Consider the following 24,769-nt stretch of genomic DNA (forward strand, 5'->3'; position numbering starts at 1 on the left):
AATTCTATTTTGCAAAAGTATCTCTGGCCACCACCTGCTATAGCACTAAGGAAAGACACTGCTTACAAAGATATTCTCTCCCCTTCTAAGGCCCCACTGTTAGAATTACAGCAGCAAAAAGCAAAGCAGAAATGTATACATATAATAGGAAGAAACAACAAAGGGTGAACATTATGAAAGTGAGAGAGGATGGGAGTAAGGAAAACCATTAACACATCCAAACCCTACTTTGTTGTCTCTGCTTGGGAAATAAAGGACTCACTGCTGGGTGCAGCAGGAGGTTCTGCTCTTCAGGACGTGTGCAACACTAAGGCTCAGCAACTAATGGTGGGAGTGAGAAAACTAATTTGAGCTGGGCACGATGGCTCCCAGCTACTCAGGAGACTGGAACAGGAGGATTACATGTTCAAGGCCAACCTGGGAAACTTAACAAGATTCTCTCTCAAAACGAAACCTTAAAACAAAAAGAAGGTGGGAATGTAGCCCAGTGGTAGTGCGTAGCACGCACAAAGCCCTGGATTCAATTCCCCGTATTTGGGGGAAGGACTTTTTTTTTAAAGTTGATCAAGAAAGAAACCATGAGTCCCTCAACTTTTCACTGCAATACAATTATCTGCCTTTGGCCACAGAGTCTAGGAAGAAAAATTAGTATTCACTTATTTGTAATACTAAGTGGCTTGACTTCCAAATAAATCAGAAAGTCAATACATTACAAATACAAAATACATACATTTCCCTCCCAGCTAACATCTAATCATGGCAGAGAGAGCCATGCATGCATCATAAATTAGTGGCGCTAACACACTGTTTATTTGCCAGATGACACAAATCCCATGGTTAGATCTCACTACATAAATCATTATTTTATATAAGTACTTTACAACTCATTCTCCTGATGAGTTCCAACCTATTGTTTCTGCTGGAATTTTGACAGTTGTTATGTATGTACAAACAAAATTATAAAACTCAAACTTTAGGCACTTGAGAACAAACTGTATCTTCAATGTTACTTCATTAGCCATTTTTGGGAGGCTAATAAAAAAGACAAGCAAGAGCTGGGCATGGTGGAACATGCCTCTGATCCAAGGTACTTGGGAGGCTGAGAAGGAGGATTGTGATTTCAAGGATAGTCTAGTGTGGTCAACACAGTGAGACCCTGTCTCCAGAAAAAACAAAAACAAAAAGACACACTTATCAATGCTGATTACAACAAACACGTTTTTCTCTTCCACCATAAATCTGAAGGTTTCCTATACGGTCTTCTTAGTGCTGAGATGGACTCAGCATAATATAGGCTCTAGCAGGGCAGGGCAATACAAGTCTGTAATTCTAGCATTCCGGGAGGCTGAGGTTGGGCAAGAGGATCACTAGTTTGAGCCCAGTTGGAGCAACTCAGCAAAACCCTGACTCAAAATTAAAAAAATTAAAAAGGAGATAGGGATATAGCTCTGTATAAAAGCCATTAGTTCAAATCCTTAGTACCAAGCAAAAAAGGTTGGGGTGAGGTGTCTCTCCATATCCCTGAATTTCACGTTAGATGATTCAACAACCTGCAGATCAGAAATATTTAGGGGGAAAAACTCCTGTGTTTGTACTGAATGTGTACTTTTGTTTTCAAGGAATTTGAGCACCCACAGATTTGGGTATAAGGAAAAGGGCTCCTGGGATCAATCTCCATGGATAGTGAGGAATGACTGTGTACCACATTTATTTACTATATAGATTACATAATACACTATCACTGATGTTTTACATATGGACCACACAAAAGCTACCCCATTTCATTGCATTTACTGATGACTGCTGCTATGGTTTAAATATGATGTGTTCCCCAGAGATTCATGTCCTCACCAATGCATCGATCCAATGATGAGGGCACAGCCAAATGGACTGTTAGGGAGCAAGGCCCACTTGGAGGACAGAGGTCACTGGGGTAGTACCTTGGAAAGTGTATGTCTTTTCCGCCTCTTCCCCTGTCTGTCTGCTTCCTGGCTGCTATGAGGTGAGCAGCTTCTCTCTACCATGCTCTTCCCCTGTATTTAGCTGTCTTAGAGCCAGCTGATCATCAACTGAAACCTCGGGAACTTGAGCTAAATGAAATCACACCTCCTTTAATTTGTTTTTCTCACATATTTGTCACAGTGACAGAAAACTGATCAACATAACTATTAAACTTTTATCCTGCAAATTTAAACTATACAAATACAGAAAGGGAATCCAAGAAAAACAACTGAATTCACCCTGTCTTCTCTCTCCCTTTTTGATCTTCAGCCTTTGTCAGATGAGTCCTTGGCCAGCCTTGCTTACACCTACCTTACTTATGCTGACCCTTCCACTGCACCTCTACACAAAAAAAGAAAAAAAAAATCAGACAAGAGGTGCAGAAAAAGAGGGGAAATGGGGCCAATGATAAGAATTACTTAAGACAGTCAAAGAAGACAGTCCATGGAGGCTTTTCCTCTTGGTATTTGCTGATGCTCCCCAAAGTGGTGATGCTGTAGCCATATAATATTCTGATCAATAATTTAACTCATCAAAGTTAATTCTCCCCAAATGGTTAAACTCAGAGCGGGCAAGTCCAAATGTTATCACCTAATGTAGAATATCAGAAATTTCTACCTTTTTCCCTCTCATTTTTTAAGTGTTTGGTATTATGTAGGCACACACTAACCACTTACTTAAGACTCAGAAGGCAAGAAGTCCATAATTTAAAAAAATAACAGAAAGAACCTGGATTATGATTGCATATTTTAAATTTATTCCAAGGTCACTCAAGATGATCCCACTGTGAATTTCATACCTTCCATTGATCCTTACTCCCTGATCTAAAGGATGGATATGTAGTAGCTCAGAAGTGCTAGAGTCTCTCTCAAAGAGACTTCTCAGTATCCAACCAGCAGGCCTGGACACAGCACTCTGATTCACATGTGCTCAACTCAAACTGACACACACAGGCCCCTTTGCTTAACATTGCAACTAATCTGTTTACACAACTGGATTTTTCAGATTAAACAGTCTACTCACAGCTTCCCACAGAAAGATCATAAAATTGTTTAGATTGTTTGACTTTACATTTTTGTTTGCTTCTGAGGAGGGTCTGACTGACAAAATCTAAGGAAAAAGGTGGGCATGGTGGTGCACATCTGTAATCTCAGCACTTGGGAGGCTGAGGCAGGAGCATTGCCACACATGTGAGACCAACGTGGGCTACATGGTAAGTTCAAGGGCAGCCCAAACTACATAGCAAGACCCTGCCTCAAAAAATGAAACAGAACCCAAGGAACATGTGTGACCTGTTAAAATACCAAAGGGAACAAGTTGTCTTTTCCCTATGAAATTAGAAGCAATAAACTTTTATAATCTTATAACAAACCCAAAATAGGAAGCTTCTGTCCCTGCAACAGTCTATATAATCTTTCTTATCAGAGTGTAATAGTTTATAGCCATTGTTATCAGACTCAGTCAATGACGTACCGCATTCCTGGTTTTATGTCAACATTCTTTAGTTATTCGACATCTGTCGCAGGCATTTCACATTTCTAACAAAGAGGAACTGGTACTGTGGGGAACGGGGAGAGTGTGCTTTATTGCTCTACATAAAGAAAGTCCTTTGTTTTGTTTCACCAACCACTAAAAACAGACGTAACTGAGATTTCCAAACCCAAGGAAACTGTCATCGGCTAAGCTATGAGAACAAGTTTAAGTGCCCTGTTCCCAGGAGGAAATCATACCTCTGGGCCAGAGCCCGACTAGGTGTGCCTCTCACAGAAAGCAGCTCTTCCTCTAGCCGCTGCCTTTCGGCTTCCAGGTGTTCCAGTTCAACTTGTGTGCGTTTTTGTGGCGTGATGAACTGCAGCTCTTTCAAAAACTCTTCTTTTTCATTTATCAGCATCAGCTTCTCCTTCTCAATATCCAGTGCCCCAGGCCAGGCCTCACTGTCCAACTTTGACAATTCAATTTTTAAGATGGCCATACTGAAATATATAAAAGACACATATACCTACTTAGGACTCCTGAGAAAGACACACAAAAGCCAGCTAATTCTGAGGTAGAGCTGCTGTCCAGATCTTCCCAATTAAGCTTACCAGAGTAGGCAGCACATCTCCCAAAAGCATAAGCCTCAAAAGCAGAGCGCTCTGGGGTGCATGGGTAGGCAGCCCTGATATGTCACTGCCTTTGTGGGAGGACAGGAGGAGCACCCTGGTTCTTGCTCTTCAAAAACATGGAGGTAAATGATGCCCGAAATGTTATGATTATAGATTTTGTTCCTTTAGGTCAAGATGCTATTCCCTAGTAAAATGGTAATCCTGAGGGTAGTTCAGGTAGGGACTAGAGATTAGCAAGTCAGGGAAGGAAACTGGGAGGAAAAGAGAACAGTGCCTTGGTCAACCTGTATTAAAGCAAAGTCGATCCATCAAGGTTTCACATCACCCAAGAAAAAAGGGAGCAGGACTTGGTCTCCTCCCACTCACATTCTCCGTAAGCCTCACACAGTGAAGTCTCTTTTCCAACAGGGGCTTGGCTGCTGCAGGAACAGGAAGAAGATACACTAAGGGTAAATTTACTGGTTTCATAATTTTGCCTGGCCCCAGATTTCACTATGCATACAGCTCCATAATAAATCGTTATGCTAATGTAATTCCCAATTCAACATGAATGTCTTGAACCACCTGAGTTAATTAACTTGCTCTGTGGCACTGTGAAGACAAAAGGACTTCGCACGAGGTAAACTGCACATCGCTCTTGTGACCATAAATCCCAAGATCCAGGCAGATTATGAACACAACTGATATTGACACAAGAAATCTATGTCTCTACTTTTAAAATGCTGGATGATTGCTTTGGATATTGTTATAGCACACAGAAAAGAAGAATTTAAAAATGTTTTTGATGGAAGAAATTGTAAAAGGGAAGAAAGGGGATAAACAAAAGAATAATTAAGAACAAAGATGAAAGTATTCTACATTCTATGCCATTAAGTTATTTTAGTTTAAGACAATTTCTATCTTAGAATGGCATTACATATGTAGTATTCTTCTCATTTTCACCTACCATATGCAATTATGATAGATGTAACATCAGCTATTTTAACCACAAAACCATAAACAACTGTCTCAACATACTGGAAAATTAATCATCAAAGTGCTAAATAAGCATGATATTATCAGCTACATTAAGCATACAAAACAAAGGTTGGGGGAGGAAAAAAGGTTTTAGAAAAACCTACCTTTTAACTTATTCAGAATTGAGGAGGAAAATGCATTTTCAACATATGCATGTACACTTGAGAGTTATCTTCTCATGAGCATAACTAGTAACTTTAAAATAAAACCCCAAATAGTACAGTAATGCAACCATAAAGGAAAGAACCAATGTCTTCAAGTTTTGATCTGACTGAATTAACCAAATGAACAAATATGTAATGCAATCAAGAAAGGCTTGCATTTATTATTTATGTGATCAGACATTAGGTAGATCTTAAAAAGGCCCACCAAATCTGGGAGAAAGTATGAGAAGACACCCAGGAATGAATATGAAGATAAGTGCTGGGTAAACTCCAGATGGAATTAACTATTAGCAACCACAATAAAGCAAACACTCAAACTGACCCAAATGAACAGTCAAGCCCATTAGAACATGGGAACAAGGCTTGATCCTCCAATGTTTTTTTGTTGTTGTTGTTTTGAGACAGGGTGTCACTATGTAGTTGAGACCTGGAACTCACTATGTAGCCCAGGCTGGTCTCCAACTCACAGCAATCAGCCTCCCAAATGATGGATTAAAGGCGTGCGCCACCACGCCCGTTTTGAGATCCTGCCAATGTTAATTCTGAGTTAGAGTCGTTCTCTTCTAGAAAACCAGATATAAATCCAGGACTTTGTCCACAGCAGAACCAAGGAATCTGGCTGCTATAGGATAAATATTGGTAAATATGATATTTATTTTACATTGTTAGTGTCAGATGAACTAATAATGATGGCTAATTACTTTTACATTTTCACCATAACCAATAATATAATGGTACCTCGGTTCACAGATTCATTTGTTTGTGAAAAGTTTGGTTTGCAAACAGAAGCATGTAGCAAAATTGTGCTTTTGTTTGTGAACTCTGCACTGAGTGCTGAACACAACTGAGGCCGTCTTTACTGCATGAACATGAATGTAACCATGTTTTCCAGAACTGTGGAGCAAATCAAGTTCGTGAAACGCGGCCCCACTGTAATGGATTATAGTACTTTGATATCTGATGGTTTTACTTATGGTAGGAATGTATGAAACCCTAGTTGGTTTTCATGCTCATGGAGGGGAACATTATAAATTCCTTGATCTCCTGCAGGATGACAATATGGTTCTCCCCCAAAGTCTCCTAAGTAATAAACCAATAGCATTTTAAAGGTCTTCCAAGGAAAGTACAGTAATCAAATCAGCTATATCAGTGTGACCTTCTCTCTCCAAACAAGTAAGGTGTGTTATATTATGAAAACAATTTGAATCTACCTACTAGATAAGGACAGTGAAGTCTCTTGTGCCTCACCCTAGCAAAGTCACAGAAGTAAGAAAAAGAAAGCCCAGAGGTTCCTAAGAGTTCACAAAGTAAAGGAGAGAAATAAGAAGATGACTTTTTCCTCCTTAAAATAAGTCAACTGGAGCAGATACTGCAGCACTTTCAAGGAAGTTAGCTGTAAGACTTCTCTTCCAACCAGATGAATTGCTCATAGATATTTACTTCAGAACTCCTCAACAGCTATCAAGTCTTGTGCCCCTGAGCCATTCCTCCATCTCAGGATTGAATCTTCTCCCTTTTAATAGGGAGTCCTGTATAAGCTCAAAGCATTTTTATCCAGAAGATAAGGAGTCAATTTTATTCCCACGCTTCTCATTAATTCTTATTCTTCATCAGCTTGGATGGGAAGGGAAATGGAAGGAGAGAGACCCTTATATGTTAAAATACCCAGGGCAAAAAGTATGGAGAGCACCCAGCAGATGTCACCATAGGAGTAAAGATTAACTTTGAAAGAGAAAACAAAGCTTGAGTCCAATGACCATGAACAAAACAGCTCCCTGGTCCTTACCTTCTTTTGGCTTCTTCATACTGTAGGCTTAGCCTGACCTTTTCAGCTAAATTTGATCTACTTCTCACTCCGATCTAGTAAAAACAAAGGGAAAAAAAGTCAATTAACTCTGTTTATGAATGAAGTAAACTGCTTTTGTTTCTAGGAAGTGCAAGTAATTGAAAAGCTCAAGAAAATGGTACTGAAATGGAAAAGCACCAGTTTTAAAAAGACACTTTATAGTCTCAGTAGGGGCAAAACATTTCTTTCAATTCAAGCTTGTCTGTTTTGCAAAGACTTTAACATTACTTTCTCTACACATTAAATTCAAGACAAAAATACCAGGTAAATGTGTCTGGTATCTAAAAGTTTATGAAGGGTATACAGGTTAATAAAATTTATGAACTGGAACTGATTTCTTTGCTTTTATGAGCCAAAATTTCCATCCTTTAGCTCCCAACTGTACAAAATATAAACTAAATAATCTCAAAAATTAATTTTTAAACAAGTTGATCTCTAGCTATTTTTCTTTCACAGCACCTGCTTCAAAGAAGAATAAGAGAAAACAAAAATAACCGGGAACTTTCTGAAAGGTAAATACTTACTAATGGCATTCCAAAAGGGAAAAAGCAAAATTGTTAATAATATACAAGCCAGGTTAAATATTTGCAACTGTTAGCTATATATCACAAATTAGACATTTTCATATAATCAGCCTTAAGTTTACAAAAAGAAATTTTCTTGTTAAGTTTGAAAGGCATCTTTCTGTTTCTCATTAGCCTTAATGCTCATTCAACCTAACCTAAGTTTCTAAGGCTCTAAACTTAATAGGAATAAGTTAAATTATATGTATCTCTAGCCTTTCAACAGTCTCTAAAATATGTAGTTCTGAGGAAGTTTGAACAAAGCTATTCATTTGAGCAAGTCTTGACGTGTCTGGCACCTTGACAAAGAGATAAGGCTATGATTTTTAAACCCATCTTAAAAGATAAAATGCTGAATGCACATGGCCAGAATGCAAACCATGTACCCAGCTCCTGTGCCAGTTCACCACCCATACTGTCATTAAGGCCCATCAAGGACAGCACCAGGCCAACCAATGACATAGATAACTTACATCTCCAGAAATGCTTGTTTGTGACCCAGCATCAAGAGTCTGTCTGGAAAGAGATAAATGAGAATTCACAGAACTGGATCTCAAATCTGGCTCTGATCTGCCAATGTTCTGATCCAAATGAAATCGCTCCTGCAGCTTAGCAAGACTCTGTCCAGGAAACACAAAGGATCTCATAAAATTTAACATGTAAGAAGACATTCTCCACCAGATAAAATTAAATGGAAAGAGCTAATTTCACAGAATAAAACAATTATTTTAAGTCCTTTACCACTTTGTATTATTTTAAAAATAAGAGTAGAATATAAGTTTGTACATGCACAGATGTGACTTTGAAAGTATCTGAGATCATATTAAAGAGATTGTCTTACCTTTCCCAAGGCAGCATTTGCCTATGAATGATAGTGCCTGTGTGTGTGTGTGTGTGTGTGTATGTATATGGATGTATATGTGTGTATGTATATGTATGTGTATATATATATGTGTATGTGTGTGTGTGTATATATATAGATAGATAGATAGATAGATAGATAGATAGATAGATAGATAAATTTAGGGCCAGGGATTTAGCTCAGTGGTTCCAACCTCACAAGTGTAAGGTCCTGAGTTTGATCCCTGGTACCCCCCAAAAAATCAAAGGTTTTTTTACTATAAGTTTAGTCCATGATGTGACAATATTCAGAGGAAGTAGACTCTGAGTAGGGTCAGTGCAGTATTTTTAGGACAGCGGCTAACACTCATGGGAAGAGATCACTGTAGTTCTTGAGAGATTCCAGTTAGTTCTTGAGATAGTGAGTTCTTATTAAAAAAAAAAAAACAACACACATGGTCTCTGAATTTCTCTCGCTTCCTGTCTTGACATGTGATCTCTTCAAAATGAAATCCCATGATTGTGATGCCATTCACAATGGGGCCTTTACCAGAGGCTGAACCAATGGGGCTGAACAATTCTTCAGCTTCTAAAACTATCAGCTAAATAAGCTTCTGTTCTCATAAAGTATCCAGCCTCATACTAATACAGAATCACTCACTTGATGTAATATAAATTATGAAAACACAGAATACTTCTAATGCAATCTCTCAATTAGATATACAACAAAGTCTTACAAGACTTTTTTATTTTTGCCATTTTATATCTGAACAGGACCCAAGAGATTACTCAGTTTACATTAATGTTAGAGATTAGGAAACTGAAATCTCTAATTGCTAAAGAGTGACCCAAGCCTCCGTTAAGCCTATCTATGTGTCTATTAGATGACACTGCCTATGGTAGTAGTTGGTTTGCTAAAATGATCAAAGTAATGTGCCTCCTACTGCTACCCAAGTTGAACATGATAGGTTTAGAGGGAGTATATGCACAAGTAAAAGAATTAAAAGGAAAATCTTACCTAATTTTCTTTTTGAAAAAGAAAAAGTAAACCCTAGAGTAATATTAATATCAACCTTTTTTTTTTTTTTTTGGAGACAGGGTCTCACTATGTAGCCCAGGCTAGCCTTGAATTTGCGTCAATCCTCCTACCTCAGCCTCTCAAGGGCTAGGATTACAGGTGTGCTCCACCATGCCTGGCTGTCATGATTATCAATGTTAAGAGCCAGTATTTAATCCTGATTTTTAAGTTTTCCATAAGAAAATATTTAACTTTTCCTACCTTTATAGGATAAAACTTACATAGACACATCAAATAATATATTACAGAAAACAACAAAGAAAGCTTTCAGTAATCTTAGATAATCTTATCTATGTTTCCATCTGTAAATTGAAAAGATTAGTGTTTTTCTACCTTCTGGGATGTCAATGTACTCAATCAATATAGTAGGTTGTGATTAGTATATTTTTTAATGAAATACAAAATACCAGAAAATAAAATCAGAGTATATCACCAGTAAGGCATATTTCTGTGAAATTTAAATTGAATGTGTATATCTATAGGGACACATAATCATGTGTTATTGGTTTTTGATGTAAAATATATTTTTTACTGTGCTCAAAGAGGTTTGAAAGTCACAGAAGATATCTAATGTCCCTTCCAGCTCCACTGTTGATTTCTGTATGTACTAATTAATTATCATGTAATGCTTAGTAATTGAAGTGAAATTAATCTTTTAATTTAATCTGTCCTGTGTGTGAATCTAAAGTTTACAAGAAGAATCAAAGCTGATCTAACCTTGTTGAATTATAAGGTTCTAATATACATTTGTTCACTAACTTCTCTTTAAAAGGAACTATTGTGTACATTGTGGAATTATTAATTTAATCAGTAGGATAACTGTGGAACATAACCAAAATAAATATAAGTAGATTCTTGTATTATGTGTTAAATGTGTATGTATGTGCTAAAATTACATATTCTAGAGCAAGACTATCTGCATTTGAATCCCCCAGTTCTACTACTCACCCCTATTTGACTTTAAGTAACTTACTTAATTTTTTTTGCCACAATTTGTCTATAAGCTGAGGATAACACCTTTAGAAGTTGTTGTTGAGGATTATGTGAACTATTTACATATAAGGCAGTTAGAAGAGTGTCTAGCACAAAGTCAGAACTTATAAGCATTTGCTATTATCACTATAGTCTTTTCTATTAAATCTCTTCTTGCAAGTTATTTCAAAATTACCCAAATTAAAAATAAGGATCCAAGAATATTTATCTGTATTCAAGTAACATTTTGAAAGCCAAAAGATAATAGCTGAGTACAGTATTTAAATATAGAGGTTCTATTAAAAATGCAAATATCACCATTGGGTTTAACATTTTCCCAAAGACATATGCTAAATTGTTACTCATCTAGATAAAGAAATCCTGAATTCTCAGACTATGTAATAATTATTAGATGGAAGAAAAGGAGACATCCTCAAAAAACCTGACTATACCTGATGAATCTATATATTCAGAATAATGATGACTAAATGGCTGCTGTATTTTTTTTATACATGAGATTGGGTCATTGGGAATTAAGACCCAAGGTTGAGAACTACACAGAAATAACAAGGAGATCTCCTATTAGTAGCAGCTTTCCTGTGTTAGGTCAACCATCCTCCATCCCATCCTTAGCTGCACTTCAGACTCAACTGGATGGAAAGAAGCTGTTCTAAGATTCTCAAGTAGCCCCACCCCAAAAGGCATACTGTCTACCTACTGAAAAGACAATGACAATAGCAAATGCTTACAAGTATGTATCCTGTGCTAAGGATCACTAGTTTAAAGAACCTTGCTAATCTCAGTCTGTGGGTTCAAGGTTCTACCACCCACCATCTCAAAGAACACCCATGGCGTACCTTCAATGAAGCACATGAGAAGCTGGGCTGCCTCTGAGCCTGTTACCATCTATCTCCCACAGGGCTCAACACAGCACAAATGGGACTGAAGTGATAATGGTCATCAAGATTGCACTAGAGAAGTGTGTGGAGCCCCAGAAAGCAGAAGATTAACATGTTCTATAACATACCTGCATCAGATCTCGTTTTTCTTTCTCTCCTGAGCTAATTGCCTTTCTGATAGATTTCAGTTCAGTTAGAATGGCTTTGGCTTCACTAAGTTCATACCCACTCTGGCCTCCGGACATTTTTTTATCAATTCTGTTAAAAGAAAAATATCAAAGCATGACACAGTACAAATTAAATGAGCAGTAGGAATCGGTTTTGGATTGTCTTAGTTGGCTGATTATTTTACTTCACGACTCTCATACAACAACACCATCATCTCAGGATTGTGTCTTTTCTTTCCTCTTTTAATCATGTCCAGTTAAGATTTCTCCCATCCCAAACCTCATATCTAGCCCATTTTCAATCACTTTCAGGCTGAAACAAATACCTGCCTTTTTGTCTTCAGTCTGCTTGGATGATCCCACTGCTAGCTGAACCCAACTCATCACAAGCTGATCCTGATTTCCACTCTGACACAAGTAAAGGGCAGAAGCAAATGCTATAGCGGGACAGAAATGCCAGTAAATGGCCACCTAATTTACACACCATGATGTCTGTGTGAACCTAGCACAGGGCTGGCAGCTGGGTAGGCTTTTAATAAATACTTAATACATTATTATTTATCCTAGTGAGTAACCTAATATACTTTGGATTTATGGTTTCTTATTTCTTTCTCAATATACAAAAATCACTTTTCTACTTTTATTAAAGTTATGAAATGAGAAAATTGCTTGCCTTGTTGAATAAGTTGACATTTAGGAATAAGAAGGGCAGATGTGTGCATTTGTCAATTCGCAATGAGTAAATAGGCCTTCAGTGAGCTAATTTATTATCCCTGCAGATCTGCTTATCAAATGTCCTTACAGTTTACACCACTATCCAAGGCTAGAGGATTTTGTGTAATCTAATTCTTTGTGTTTGAAAGGCTCAATCAAGTTATCAAATCCTTTTTCTAAAATAGTTAAACATTCTCTTCATGGTCACCTTCCTAGTCCCTCCAGCCACAATGTTGTTCAGGATTCATTAAAAATAAAATTTGAGCTCTATTTGTGGAACTAAGCCTCTATCCCATCAGCCACCAGCTCTATACACATTCTCAGATGTGATCTGGATGTTATCCACAGACTCCCCAGAGAAATGGCACCTACTATATCAGAAAAAATGGTCTGAGCTCATCTGATTTAAAACTTTTAATAATTAATACATATTTTCAATGTAAAAGGTACAATTTGGAAAAAAACAAAACAATGCTATCTTAAACACTCTACCAAACTCAAACAAGTGCAGTTTGCAGATAACACATTTCCCTAAGTACTATTTCAGCAAATAGTTTATACTACTGAGTAAGCAATTAAAGCCTTTAAAAACCTAATAAAATAAATGATCATATAAGGTCACTTGATGATAAAATATAACTAAGGAATCCACAGAACACACACACACACACACACACACACACACACAGGACGGGGAAGGGCCCTAGAGATTCCCAAACTACACTTTCAAAATAAAGAAACTGAGGCCAGAAAGCCTGTGCAAATTTAGCCCCTAAAGTGCACAAACACTTAGCTAGCGGGACAATTCTAAAATGACAAATTCTAGCTTTGAGTTCTTATGACTACTACTCCTAGAATGTTTAATGAGAAGAGTGAAATACTTTGAGTATTTGGAAGACAGGTATCAGTGAATTTTTTGGTTCCTCTAGGTATTATATCCACCAATTTAGCTGAGGCAAAACCTTATTAAATAAAATAAATGTCATTCCAACTACTGCATTTTGGGATTTGTACACAAGTACAGTATTTTAAAAACTAAAAACAAATAAGCAAAAAACAGAAACTATGAGATTTTTATGGAAAAGCTAGTAATAAAGGTATCTGAAACCATCAGTGAACTTCCAAGCCCAAGTAATTTCTTCCTATTTGTATAAAATCCTCATAATGTAACAATGATGAAATACATCTTTAATTCAGAAATAACCTTATCATTTGAAATTAAAAACGTTAAAACAAACTAACAGGGATTTAGGTGAGTGGTTCCGCTGCCTGCCTAGAAAGCACAAAGTTCTGAATTATATCCCCCATACCAAACACAAAACAAAACAAACAAACAAACAAATCTAACATTTAAAAATAAAAGTACAGGGCTGTGGATTTAGCTCAGCGGTGCCACCATCAGCCTTGCAAGTGCAAGGTCCTTAATTTCATCCCTGGTACCAAAATAAATAAATAAGTAAGAAAGTAAGTAAAAGCACAACTAGTTCAGACTGCTAATTTAAATTTCAAAGAGTTTTAAAACTAGATGAATTGTTCTCGGCTACCTACTGGTCCACACCATGACCAACATGAGGAACCAGCTACCATTCTGCACACTCCCCACAAGCCATTTTGTCTTCCATTCCCTTTCTTCTGACTCTTTTGAACTCTCCTTTACTTCAAATGCTGTTTTTCCCCTTTATTTCCATGATTCTCCTTTTTCTCCTCCACTTCTCATTTCCAACCTTTTCTCTCTTTTCACATACCTGAGTTTAAACTAAAATGGGCATTATTTGCCGGTTTGCTGCTTTCTGTACGTGTGGTTGTGTGTGTGTGTGTGTGTGTGTGTGTGCGTGTGGTTGTGTGTGTGTTGTGTGTGGTGGGTACTGAACTTAGAGCTGCCTTGCATGTGCTAGGCAAATGCTGTACCACTGCGCTATACACTACACTGATCCTTTTGATGGCTTTTTAAATGAAGTATTGTGCTTTTTGTCTTAAGAAGAACTTAAGAAGTACCTATTGTTTTTCTTAAATTTGTTTTAAGTTTAGCTTGTGTGCCCTAAAATTAACTTGTACTTTCTGAGTCTCTTGTGAAGGATTTCAATTTGCATGCCTTCTTTGGAAAATGTGTACCTCCAGTGCCAAAGTTTCATGGGATCTGTACATTCTTTTGGCTTGCTGAGTGTTTCATCACTTTCCATTTTCCAATTTTGAGAGCATGCTGGAGGTGGCAAGATAGAAACATGCATCGTCCTGGTAACCATCTACAAATAAGCTATATGCTACCTAGGCCAAAGTCAAATTTGAGATTCACTTCAGAAACTGAAATGAATAATGTAGGGAATAAAATGATATTTGTTCACCTAGCATAAAACTATTCTATCAAGAAAAATGAAAGTCCAAGTTTACATTACATTATTATTCCAGATTCAACAAAAATCTTACATTCTATTACGAATATTTGGAAAGTTACAAAAGCCTGCAATGGGATTCTATTTAAATCTTTTCCTAAATGTACTTTCTGTCACAGTCACAAATAAAAGCCCCTTTCTAGTATTAGGAATGTGGAATCTTAAAAAGTCTGGTCTCTGGGTTCAATCAATTATCTTTGTTTTAGTAGTAGGTAGTTAACGTTTGAATGAAAACAGCTTTATTTTGTCTACAGTTAAGATCAACAGAAGAGGTCCTGATGTGAGATATCCTTCTGCTCTTGGTTCAAGGGATTAAAATCATTCCAAGAGAATGCCTGAATTTCTACAACAAATATCTATTGTTTTCTTGTGGAATGTTATTGACAGATTCTTCAACATACCTTAGATTCCTATAAAAATTGCTTGCAAGCAAACTACTTCGAAACAATACAGCATTGTCACATCAACATAACAAAAACAGCAAGTTTGGCTAACCTTTAATCCTGGGTGGTAATGTGAGTTATAATTTCATGTGCCATAAAAATGTTTAACGTATGGCTAAATATTTTGTGGCACTCTTCAAAGTTTGCTTTCTCTTCCCATCCCTACCACAGTGTCCTGCTTTATGCTGCTGATGCACAATTACTAAACAATATATTCATCTCTTGTTCTGCTGGGTTTTTAGTGGGGCTAGATTCTTAGAACATGGCAATACTCAAAAACCACCTGGGACCTCATAAAACATGTCTGAGTCAAGACCAGAGACAAATACTTCTTAAGAGCTCCCCAAATTATTCTCACAGGTAATTAGATTTGAGAGACACTAGCATGGATGCATCTGAAAAGAATATCAACATCAGGATTACGGGAGGCAAGTAGCAAAAAGAAAAGTCATAAAAGCAAATATCTGACACTAAAATCACGTTCTTGACTGGCTATCGAGAATAGTAATTGGGCATCCTAAGACACAACTCACCATGAGAACATACAGAACAATCAGCATCTGTTTGTCTGGCCAGTGATGTACAGGATCTTTAAGGGTGTAGTGCCTTGCTGCCTTGGACTGTTCCAAATTTCTTAAGCACAGAAAACAGAAAGCACTGCACACAGAAAAGGAACAAAGCGGGGTACTTTCCAGAGATGGCTCCTGAGAGCAGTTTGACATTACCTTGATGCTGTTTTGAGGAGATATGAGTAAAAAATCTGCCTGAAACTGATCAAGGAAGCCCTAGACATACTGCACCACCACTGGTGGCACGAAGCCTGTGCCACGTGGGAAAGACACAAAAAACAGCTGAGTCTTTCAAGGGACAACACCTTCTACCCTATCTAGTGGCTGTGAAAACCACAGGCTTCTTCTCCGTGAGAAGTCTCTGGCTAGGGAACGGGGAGAAAAAAGTCTCAAGCATGTTTTACTCACAGTTTGGTTAGGGAGTGTGGTCTAACTAGCAGAGAGAGCAGTAGTTTCCAGATGTGGGAATGGTGTGGGGATTTTGAGAACCTGCTACACACTCCCCTCATCTACATTTTCTTTAAATCTGGCCTAGCCTAAAGCTATTTCAATGGTCTATCAGATTTGATAACTAAAATGAAAATAGAAGGAAAACAAGAAAGAGAATCAAGCTCCTTTGCAGAAACCTAAAACTTGCTCTTGCTCTTTTGAGATCATTCACAGGAGACTCAGAATATAGTTCCTCAGTCCTGTTTCCAGTGCAGAATGTGAAGAGGTCTTCCTGTGCCTGTTTCCTTAGCTTTTTACTACTGTTTTAGAAGACACTGGCAGGGGTCCAAGAGAAAAAGTTAAGTTTTTCACTTTGGTTTCTTTGGGTCTCCAACGATTAATAAAAACTTTAGACCTTTTCAAAGTATATAGATTTTTCTCAAGTTTTTTAGTTGTTAGTTGATTGCTTTTTTTTATTTTTGGTACAAAGCTTTGAGCTTTTTTGCTTTATGTTTGAGAAATCTTTTATGTAATCTGTACTTCTATTTTCCTTGTATTAGTCAGGGAGCTTTGAATTATTGTAAAGTCAATTTCAATATTTTTATACTCACTGTTGCAATGTTTCAAAGCCTTGTTCTTTATAAAGCAGTTCTTGCTTCATCTGTGAGAGTTCTCTCTTCAGCTTTTTAACCTTTAATGAGAAATCAACATAAATATTGTTTGCAAGCAATTAGCAACATAGTATATTATTTTAAAGGCATAAAAAATTAGCCACATACCATATATTTTAAAGGATAACATAAATTATTAAATACATAAAGCCATTATTTTAAATCACTTTCACCTTACCAGTTTTTTTTACATAAATTCTATGGAAGGTCTATTCATTATGTTTAAATTATTGGTGATGTGTACATATTTACCATTATTTACTGTTATGATCGTAACAGCAACATTTTCACAAGTGAGACATCACCATAGTCTTGATTTGTGGCCAAGAGCCACCCACGGGCAAGCCCTGTGTTGTCTTGCTCTAAAAGCCTCTCCCCTCACTCACTGTGCTCTGGACCACTGGCCATCCCTAGGTTTCTCAAACACCCTGGCTGACATCTGCCTCACTGTTTCTTGTTCCTGCTCACGCTGTTGCTCTGGCCTGGAGGTCTGCCCCAGGCCTTCAGTGGTTGGCTCCGTCTGCATCACTTCAGAGTTAGCCCCAACGTTACCTTTTCGTTAGGATTCTCTAACCATCCTACCCATGCCATGGCTCTGTTTTATTACTGGGAATATTTTCAACAGCAGAAAATGTCTGTGTACCTTTTCATTGCCTGTCCCCTTATGGGAAACTCAGCTGCATCACACTAGCTGTATCCCAGTGTTTTGAACAGTACAGGCAAACAGTAGGTGATCAATAAATATTTGTTGTCAAACTGGCAAGAAATATTTTTTTCTTGTCAAATATATTCTTTGGTAATAACTACTAAATTTGACTGTTCAGAAAAATGGCAAGTCTGGTTTAGTCACACATGGATCAGAAATTTATTTCCATACATTATAGTTTTAAGTTTAAAAGCATACTAAAATACCAGACAGATGAATGCATTTAAACATTTATTCTCTCTATTTTTTAATCATTCCAGAAATATTTATCTACTCTCCACTATGTGTAAGGTCCTGGCCTGAAGTATGAGAGAGCTCTCAGTGTTTGGATATAAACTAGATACAAGGACTGGCATCTAGCTGTCCTCTGTGAATGTCTGCCTATCTGCAACATTGACTTCCAGAGTGCACAGACAGTGATACCTTAGTTCACAAACTTAATTCTTTCCATGATCCTACTTGCAGACCAAACTGGATGAGAAGTGAATCAAATTCAATGGTTAAGTTCAATGCTGATCTTATGGGAAAATTTGATTTGGTTCTCATCCAATTCGTTTTGTGACCAGAATTGTGGAAAGAAGTTCATGAACCGAGGTACCACTGTATATCAGTCCTCTGTAGTGAACAGCAGTCTGGCCTAGAAACTGCTATGTTGAAAAGCAGGAGGAAGCAGAGTACCTAATGTCTCATGAGCTGGACTCTAGGTTTGAAGTCTAACTGATGAGTCCCAAAATAGTGGAGCAGTGAGTGCTAGCAACTCAGCTTCTCCAAAATGAAGTGTTTAGAGCCTGGAAAACAATAGCCTGGAGAGGAATCCCCCTTCCTGGGACGTTACCCAGGAACCATGAGAGAACTGACAGAGGAGAAGAAAACAGAGTTAAGTAATAAAGAAGAAGCAGATCACACCACGAAGGAAAGGCCATGTATCACTGCTAACAGTGGCTGGCCAGCCACCAGCTGGGAAGCAAAGTGAAACTAACAACTTTTTTTTTTGCTCATAGAGAACCAGAGAACTGCATTAGGACCAAAAGAATCATCGGCAGTTGGAACCACCAAGGAAAATGCACGACACTGCTTCCAGAGCAACCTTTCATAGTAAGAGTTGATGTGTAACCTCGGCATGGCACCTTCAGCCACAATTGTGAAGCAAGAGCTGGCAGGGATGCCCTGTATGGAAGGGTGAGGGTTTGAACCTGGGTCCAAGAGCAGTCCCTTTCATACTGCCAAGTTCTCAGAGTGGATGAGAGAAAGAGTCAGGGCAGACAGCCGGCAGGAGGAGAGCAGACTAGGGTTAGTGCTGCTGAGGGGCAGGACCCAGCTCCTGCGGACAGAGGCCAGGTTCAGCCTGAGTTACACAAGACTGCAAGTTCATGTCCGTCCTCACTGTGAGCAGATCTCTAAACCCAGCACCATTCTAGGGGCAGACCACCACCTCAGACTTCTAGTGTGAATAGACACATCCTGGCTTGAGCTGTGATTCTTAATCTTAGGCTAAAGAAGAGTCATGCATCAAAAACAACAGAAAACTTTCCTTTGTTATTCTCTGATTATCTTATTGTTTAATTTTTAAATTTTTTGTTTTTTTTTAATTTTTTGCTGTTTTCCTTCTTCTGTACATTTCTCCCACACTTCTATTCCATTATTTTACCTTTTCTCTTTTATGTGTTTATGTGTGTTCTTCTCTTCTCTTGCATTTTTTTCTTTAATATAGTTTATAAATGATAAGGGAATTGTCCCTTTTCCCCTCCCTCCTACATTTAGCCACATCGCTTCATCTGATTTCTTTCTCTTATGTCTTATTCATTTTCAATTTTTCTTTCTTCTCCCCCTTTTCATTCGTATCCCTTTAACTTCTCTAATTTTATATCAGACATAAATTCTTTTCCTATCCCCCTTTCTCACTACCAATTTTGTCTCGTTTCCCCTTTTATCCCCATCTAGATATATAACCTACCCTTAGCATCATTAAGATCCTTTGCCCCCTCCTATTTCCTCTTTCCCATAGCACGTAGCAGAAGACTTAAATTTTCTTTTTTTTCTCTTCTCTTCTCCTATTTGGAATTACCTGGTTTCCACACCCACACCCCCGGCTTTATATAACTGATTCTATAAAACTTTTTATTTTTGAATGCTGTTTCTCACAAATAAAGGAAACATAGCCATCACAGTTAGTGCACATTAATTGTGGGTCAACACTTGCACAGTTAAGATGTTTACACTATAACCATGGATTTCTTGTCTACGCTAAAGGGAGACCTAATACATGGTCTCCTGGTATGCTGTTTCTCAATTAGCCCTGACAGATACCACTGTGATGGATTAACCTGTTACTACTGTAGCTGATTTTAATTGCATAGGAGTAATACTGACTCTGTGGACAATTTCATGCTAGTGAATCTGTCTATTGAATCCACCATCACACTCAGGGAGAGGGACAGCAAGAGTACCTAACCCAAGAACTTAGCCTGGACAAGACTGCAAGAAAGTCTGCAACCTGATAGAAAGAAGTCCTGAGTCTGAGTTAGCTTCAGTATTATAGTAGAAGTTACTGGGTGTGAGCACTCAGACTTTCTGGCAAAGAAGCTATTTGGGATTCATATAGGCAATGTCTCATTGGAACATTTAATCTGTTTTCCCACTGGACATCATATAGGTTTAACTTCTTGTATAGTTCTTGATTTCTTTAGTAATGCAGGGTTATGTTATTCTTTTATGGTTTCCTGTGTTTATTAGATTGTCACATTTGTGTATTTGCTCTTTCATTGGCTCTTGTTTAATAGGTGTCTAAATTCTCTCCCTTGTTTCATCTCCCTACCTAGTTTCTTCAACTCAAACCCCCAAGACAGTATGAGTAACATATTTTTTTTTTCCAAACAAGTAAAGTCCTCCTCCCAAGTTTTTACATTCCCCATTCTTATCTCCCCAACAGTCACTCCCATCTTCTCTAGTATTAGCCATCCTAAACTTTGGCTCTTCCGTATCTTACTCAACTTATTATCTTCCTTATCAGCAAGTTCTGACAACCACATAGCTTTTCTCAATCACATACAAAGTAAACCTCCTTTTTCCCATATCTTGCCCTTGCCTACATAAAATATCTCCTGAAAACTCTCAAGAGTAACCCTTCAACTCAACTAAAAATACCCCAACAGAACCCACAATCTTTCCTTTTCATCTGCCACCATTCTCCCCTGTAAGCCTCCCGTTTAGTGTCTAACACTTCTCATTCAACTACCTCTCGCTCTTCCCCCATCCCACTTACCTCACTGCAGAACAACTACAAATAACCTGTCACAGTGTGCCTAGAGAATAGACAAAGGGGGCAAGTGAAACTGCAAGGTCTATCATATAAAAGCGTTGTACGATTGAATCTATGGATGCTGTTATAAGCAGAAGTAATTCTGTCAGCAAAACAGGGGCAGAGTCTAAATAACTTAAAGTAAACAACAGAAAGAATAAATATTAGCATTGGACACACAAAGCTGAAAATTATTCACAGGGGAGCAACATTCTACTAAAAAATGTCCATATAAGCCACAAACTCTAGTCCTCAACCTGCAGTAACCACCCCCCAAAAAAGGAAGGAAAAAAGAGGATGGTGTATACGTAAAAAAGACACACACACACACACACACACACACACACACACACACACACACAAATACACCATAGGAGAATGGGGAAGGAAGGAAATAGAAGATCTCCAAATCGACTCCCAACTCTTACAAGGTAGAGGAAGGGGTCACAAAGGGAGAAGAAAACAACTACCAGGTAGCAGAAATCTATGAAAAGATCATAGAAGGTATGAAGAAAATAGATGAGTTCCAACCAAAAGTTCACAGCAATTTCACTCAGTATGACCATGGCAAATTTCAGGGAAATAGGTAAAACTGGATGAACTAACCAAAACCGTTTGAAATCTGAATGAGAGAGTCAACAGCGATAAAGCATGCTTGAAAAGATGTCAGACAGAAATACCTGAAGTAGGGCTGGGATTTAGCTCAGTGGTGTCGCTGTCTGCCTTGCAAGTGCAAGGTTCTGAGTTCGATCCCCCATATGGCAAAAAAACAAAACAAACCTGGAGCTCCAGTGGCGCAGTTAGTGTTCGGTACTTGTACACAAATACCTAAAGTACAAAAACTGTTTAGAATTCATACAGTGCAGAAATGATCAAAGTGAAGACAGAAAGCTGGGTGTGGTGGCGCATGCCTGTAATCCCAGCACTCAGGAGGCTGAGGCAGGAGGATCACTGTGAGTTCGAGACCAGCCTGGGCTACATGGTGAATTCAGGTCAGTCTCAACTACATAGTGAGACCCTGTCTCAAAAACAAAACAAAATAAAACAAAAAAACAAAGTGAAGACAAGAGTGTCTAATATTGAGGACAAAATAGTGAATTATGACAAAGAGCTCAAAGAAGCCCAAAACAGAATAAGAGACGTCTATCCAGCAGCTACTACATGACAACAATGAGGCCAATCTAAGGTGAATAAGAGTTAGAGAAAAACTAGAAAATAGCACACACAGATTCACTAACATGCTTACAGAAACAATAGAAGAAAATTTCCCAAATATAAGAAAAAAGTTTAAAATACAAGAAGTGACGCTTTTAGAACACCAAACAAATATGATGAAAACCCACAGAATTTTAAATACAACCAGAGGAAAACAAAAACAAAACAGTCACATATAAAGGTAAGCCAATTAGCAGCAGAACTTTCAACACAAAACCTAAAGGTCAGAAGAGCTTGGAGTGAAATAGTTTAAGCCCTGTGAGCAAATAACTGCCAACTCAGATTAACTTGTCCAGCAAAGCTGTCCTTCAAAACAGATGGAGAAATAAGTTATTTTTATGAAAAACGAGATACATGAATGCTAAACCAGCTCTAGAGAAAAAATTAAGAATATTCTCAACAGAAATAACTAATCAGACACAGCTAAAAATACAGAGGAAACTAGTAAGGACAACGGATAAACAGCAACAACAACATAAAGAGAAGAAAAAGGATACAACAACCGATAAAGGAGGCAATGACAGTAAATAACCAATACACCTCAGGAATACCTCTCAATGTTACAGGTCTCAACTCTCCAATTAACAGACTGGCAAACTGTTGCATTCAACAAACTCATCTAATCCAAACAGATATTCATACTCTGAAAATTAAAGTATGAAAAATAATATGTCATGCACCAGGACCCTGAAAACAAGCAGGGCTATCAATTCTAGTATTGAACATGATGAACTTCAAACTAAAAACTGATTACAAGAGACAAAGAAGGTCACTACATATAGTTAAAGGAACAGTACAACCAGAAGAGGTAACACTAATAAATAAACATGCACCAAATACTGGAGCAACTAGCTTCATAAAACTAAAATTCCTAAAATTAAAAGATTGAATAAACACAAGCATAGTATGGATTTTAATACCTCACTTTTGCAAAAAAATAAACTAAACAAAAAACCAAACGAGAAATTTCAGAACTGAACCACACATATTCACTTAACTGATGTATGTAGAGTATTCCACCCCTCTAGAACAAATTATGCATTCTTTTCAATGGTGCATGCTACTTTTTCCAAAATAGAGCACGTACTAGTCTAAAAAGCTTGCTTAAGTAATTATAAAAAACAGAAATTACCTCATGCATACTATTAGACGTCTGTGCAATAAAAATAGAAATAAAAAACAGAAGAAAATTCAGAAAATGCAAAAGATCCTGGAAAATTAAAAATATGCTCCCAAACAACCACAGAAGGTCACAGAAGAAATCCAAAAATTTCTAGAAAGTAATGAAAATGACAGTACAACTTGCCAAAATCTCTGGGACAGTATGAAAAGAGTTCTAAGAGGAAAATTCATTACAATCAATGCTCATATGAGGAAATCAGAGCAAGCTCAGAGACAACCTTATGAGAAATCTTAAGATACTTGAGAAACAATAACAAACCAGCCCCAAACTGAAATTAAGGAAGAAAATTATAAAGATGGGAGGAGGGGTGAAGGGAGCGCAGGGATAAGGGGAAAAAATGAGAACCAAGACCCATCATGTAGAGGTACAAGATCCTAACAATGAATGTAACTGTACTGTATCCCTAAAATGTACCAATAAACTCAATTAAAAAAAAAAAAGATGAGGTAGCCTGGGCCCTGATCCACCGTGGGAAGGAGAGACACGCCTGCTCCTGACCCAGCCACCATAGCTCAAGCACCGGGAAGGTAGCAACGCGGCTGCCCCGAACCCCCAAAATCCACCCCCCACGCACTCTTAGGCCTCCTGACTGTGCCCGTCTTTGGTCCCACTCTGCAGAGGCAGAGGGGGTCATCAAGGGTATTTTTCTGAGTTCCCAACTTTGAACATCTTTAAAGCAAGGGCGTGGGAAACCTGTAGTAGAATGGTGTGGAGTTCAACCGTTCAGAATGTTGGGGAACTCATTCTGGGCCTTGCAGCCCGAGGTCAGTCAGCATCCTGGGGTTCAGCCATCAGCTAACTAAGACCAGGGGACTTGCATCCTTGCTCTGTCTGAGTCATTAAATGGTGAATACAATATATTGAAATTTTGTTCACTGCAGACATGTTCTGGACTGCTTCTTGATTTCAATTTAATTCAAATGATTTAAGGGTGATAGACTAGTGACTACCACAGGTGGTCAGTGTCCAAGTTGTACTTGATCTTAATGTGTTGCTGATTGTATCAGTTGGGATAAAGCGCTGCGGATGATTGGATGAGCTGTTTCTCTGATGTTATGAAGATGAGAATGTCTGTGGGTCATTAGAGACACAGAAGCTAGGGCGCAAATATATCAGGAAGATTTGGGTGATGACCCAGAGATTAAACCAAGGACAGTTCGACAACAAAAATAAAATAAAATGAGAAAACACTTAAGCAAGACACAAGGACAGACTTCCAGTTCACCAATGGCAAACAGTAGGACAAATGAGGATGAAAAGGTCGATAGTGAACCACCAGGACACCCTGAACTCAAGGCACAGGAAGTAACAAAACAGATCAATCAGGCTCTAGAAAAATTCAAAACAGAAATAATTTCCCAGATAACCATAGAGATAGTGAGCAAAATGGAAGTCGTGATTCGAGACTCTAGAGCAGAAACTGACAAAAAAATAGATGAGCTCAGGACCATGATAGAAGCCATGAAGGCCCAGCATAAGAAAGAAATGGAAAAAATAAA

The 24,769-nt window shown here is 38.0% G+C and overlaps 1 protein-coding gene across 2 annotated transcripts in view; it reads right to left on the minus strand.

The window, feature by feature from the left end:
- The window catches only part of Wwc2 (WW and C2 domain containing 2), a 180,478-nt gene that overhangs the window by 51,788 nt on the left and 103,921 nt on the right, over window positions 1-24,769 (minus strand). For both annotated transcript variants that reach the window (XM_010641066.1, XM_010641067.3), the window contains exons 5-9: window positions 16,809-16,888; window positions 11,614-11,743; window positions 8,170-8,316; window positions 7,074-7,147; window positions 3,732-3,974 (exon numbers count right to left, since the gene is read on the minus strand). In XM_010641066.1, the coding sequence (XP_010639368.1) occupies window positions 3,732-3,974; window positions 7,074-7,147; window positions 8,170-8,316; window positions 11,614-11,743; window positions 16,809-16,888 (674 nt within the window). The remainder of the gene's footprint in view (window positions 1-3,731; window positions 3,975-7,073; window positions 7,148-8,169; window positions 8,317-11,613; window positions 11,744-16,808; window positions 16,889-24,769) is intronic.

The sequence above is a fragment of the Fukomys damarensis genome, unplaced genomic scaffold (assembly GCF_012274545.1).
Source record: "Fukomys damarensis isolate Sample0158 unplaced genomic scaffold, DMR_v1.0_HiC HiC_scaffold_18, whole genome shotgun sequence".
Taxonomy (NCBI): domain Eukaryota; kingdom Metazoa; phylum Chordata; class Mammalia; order Rodentia; family Bathyergidae; genus Fukomys; species Fukomys damarensis.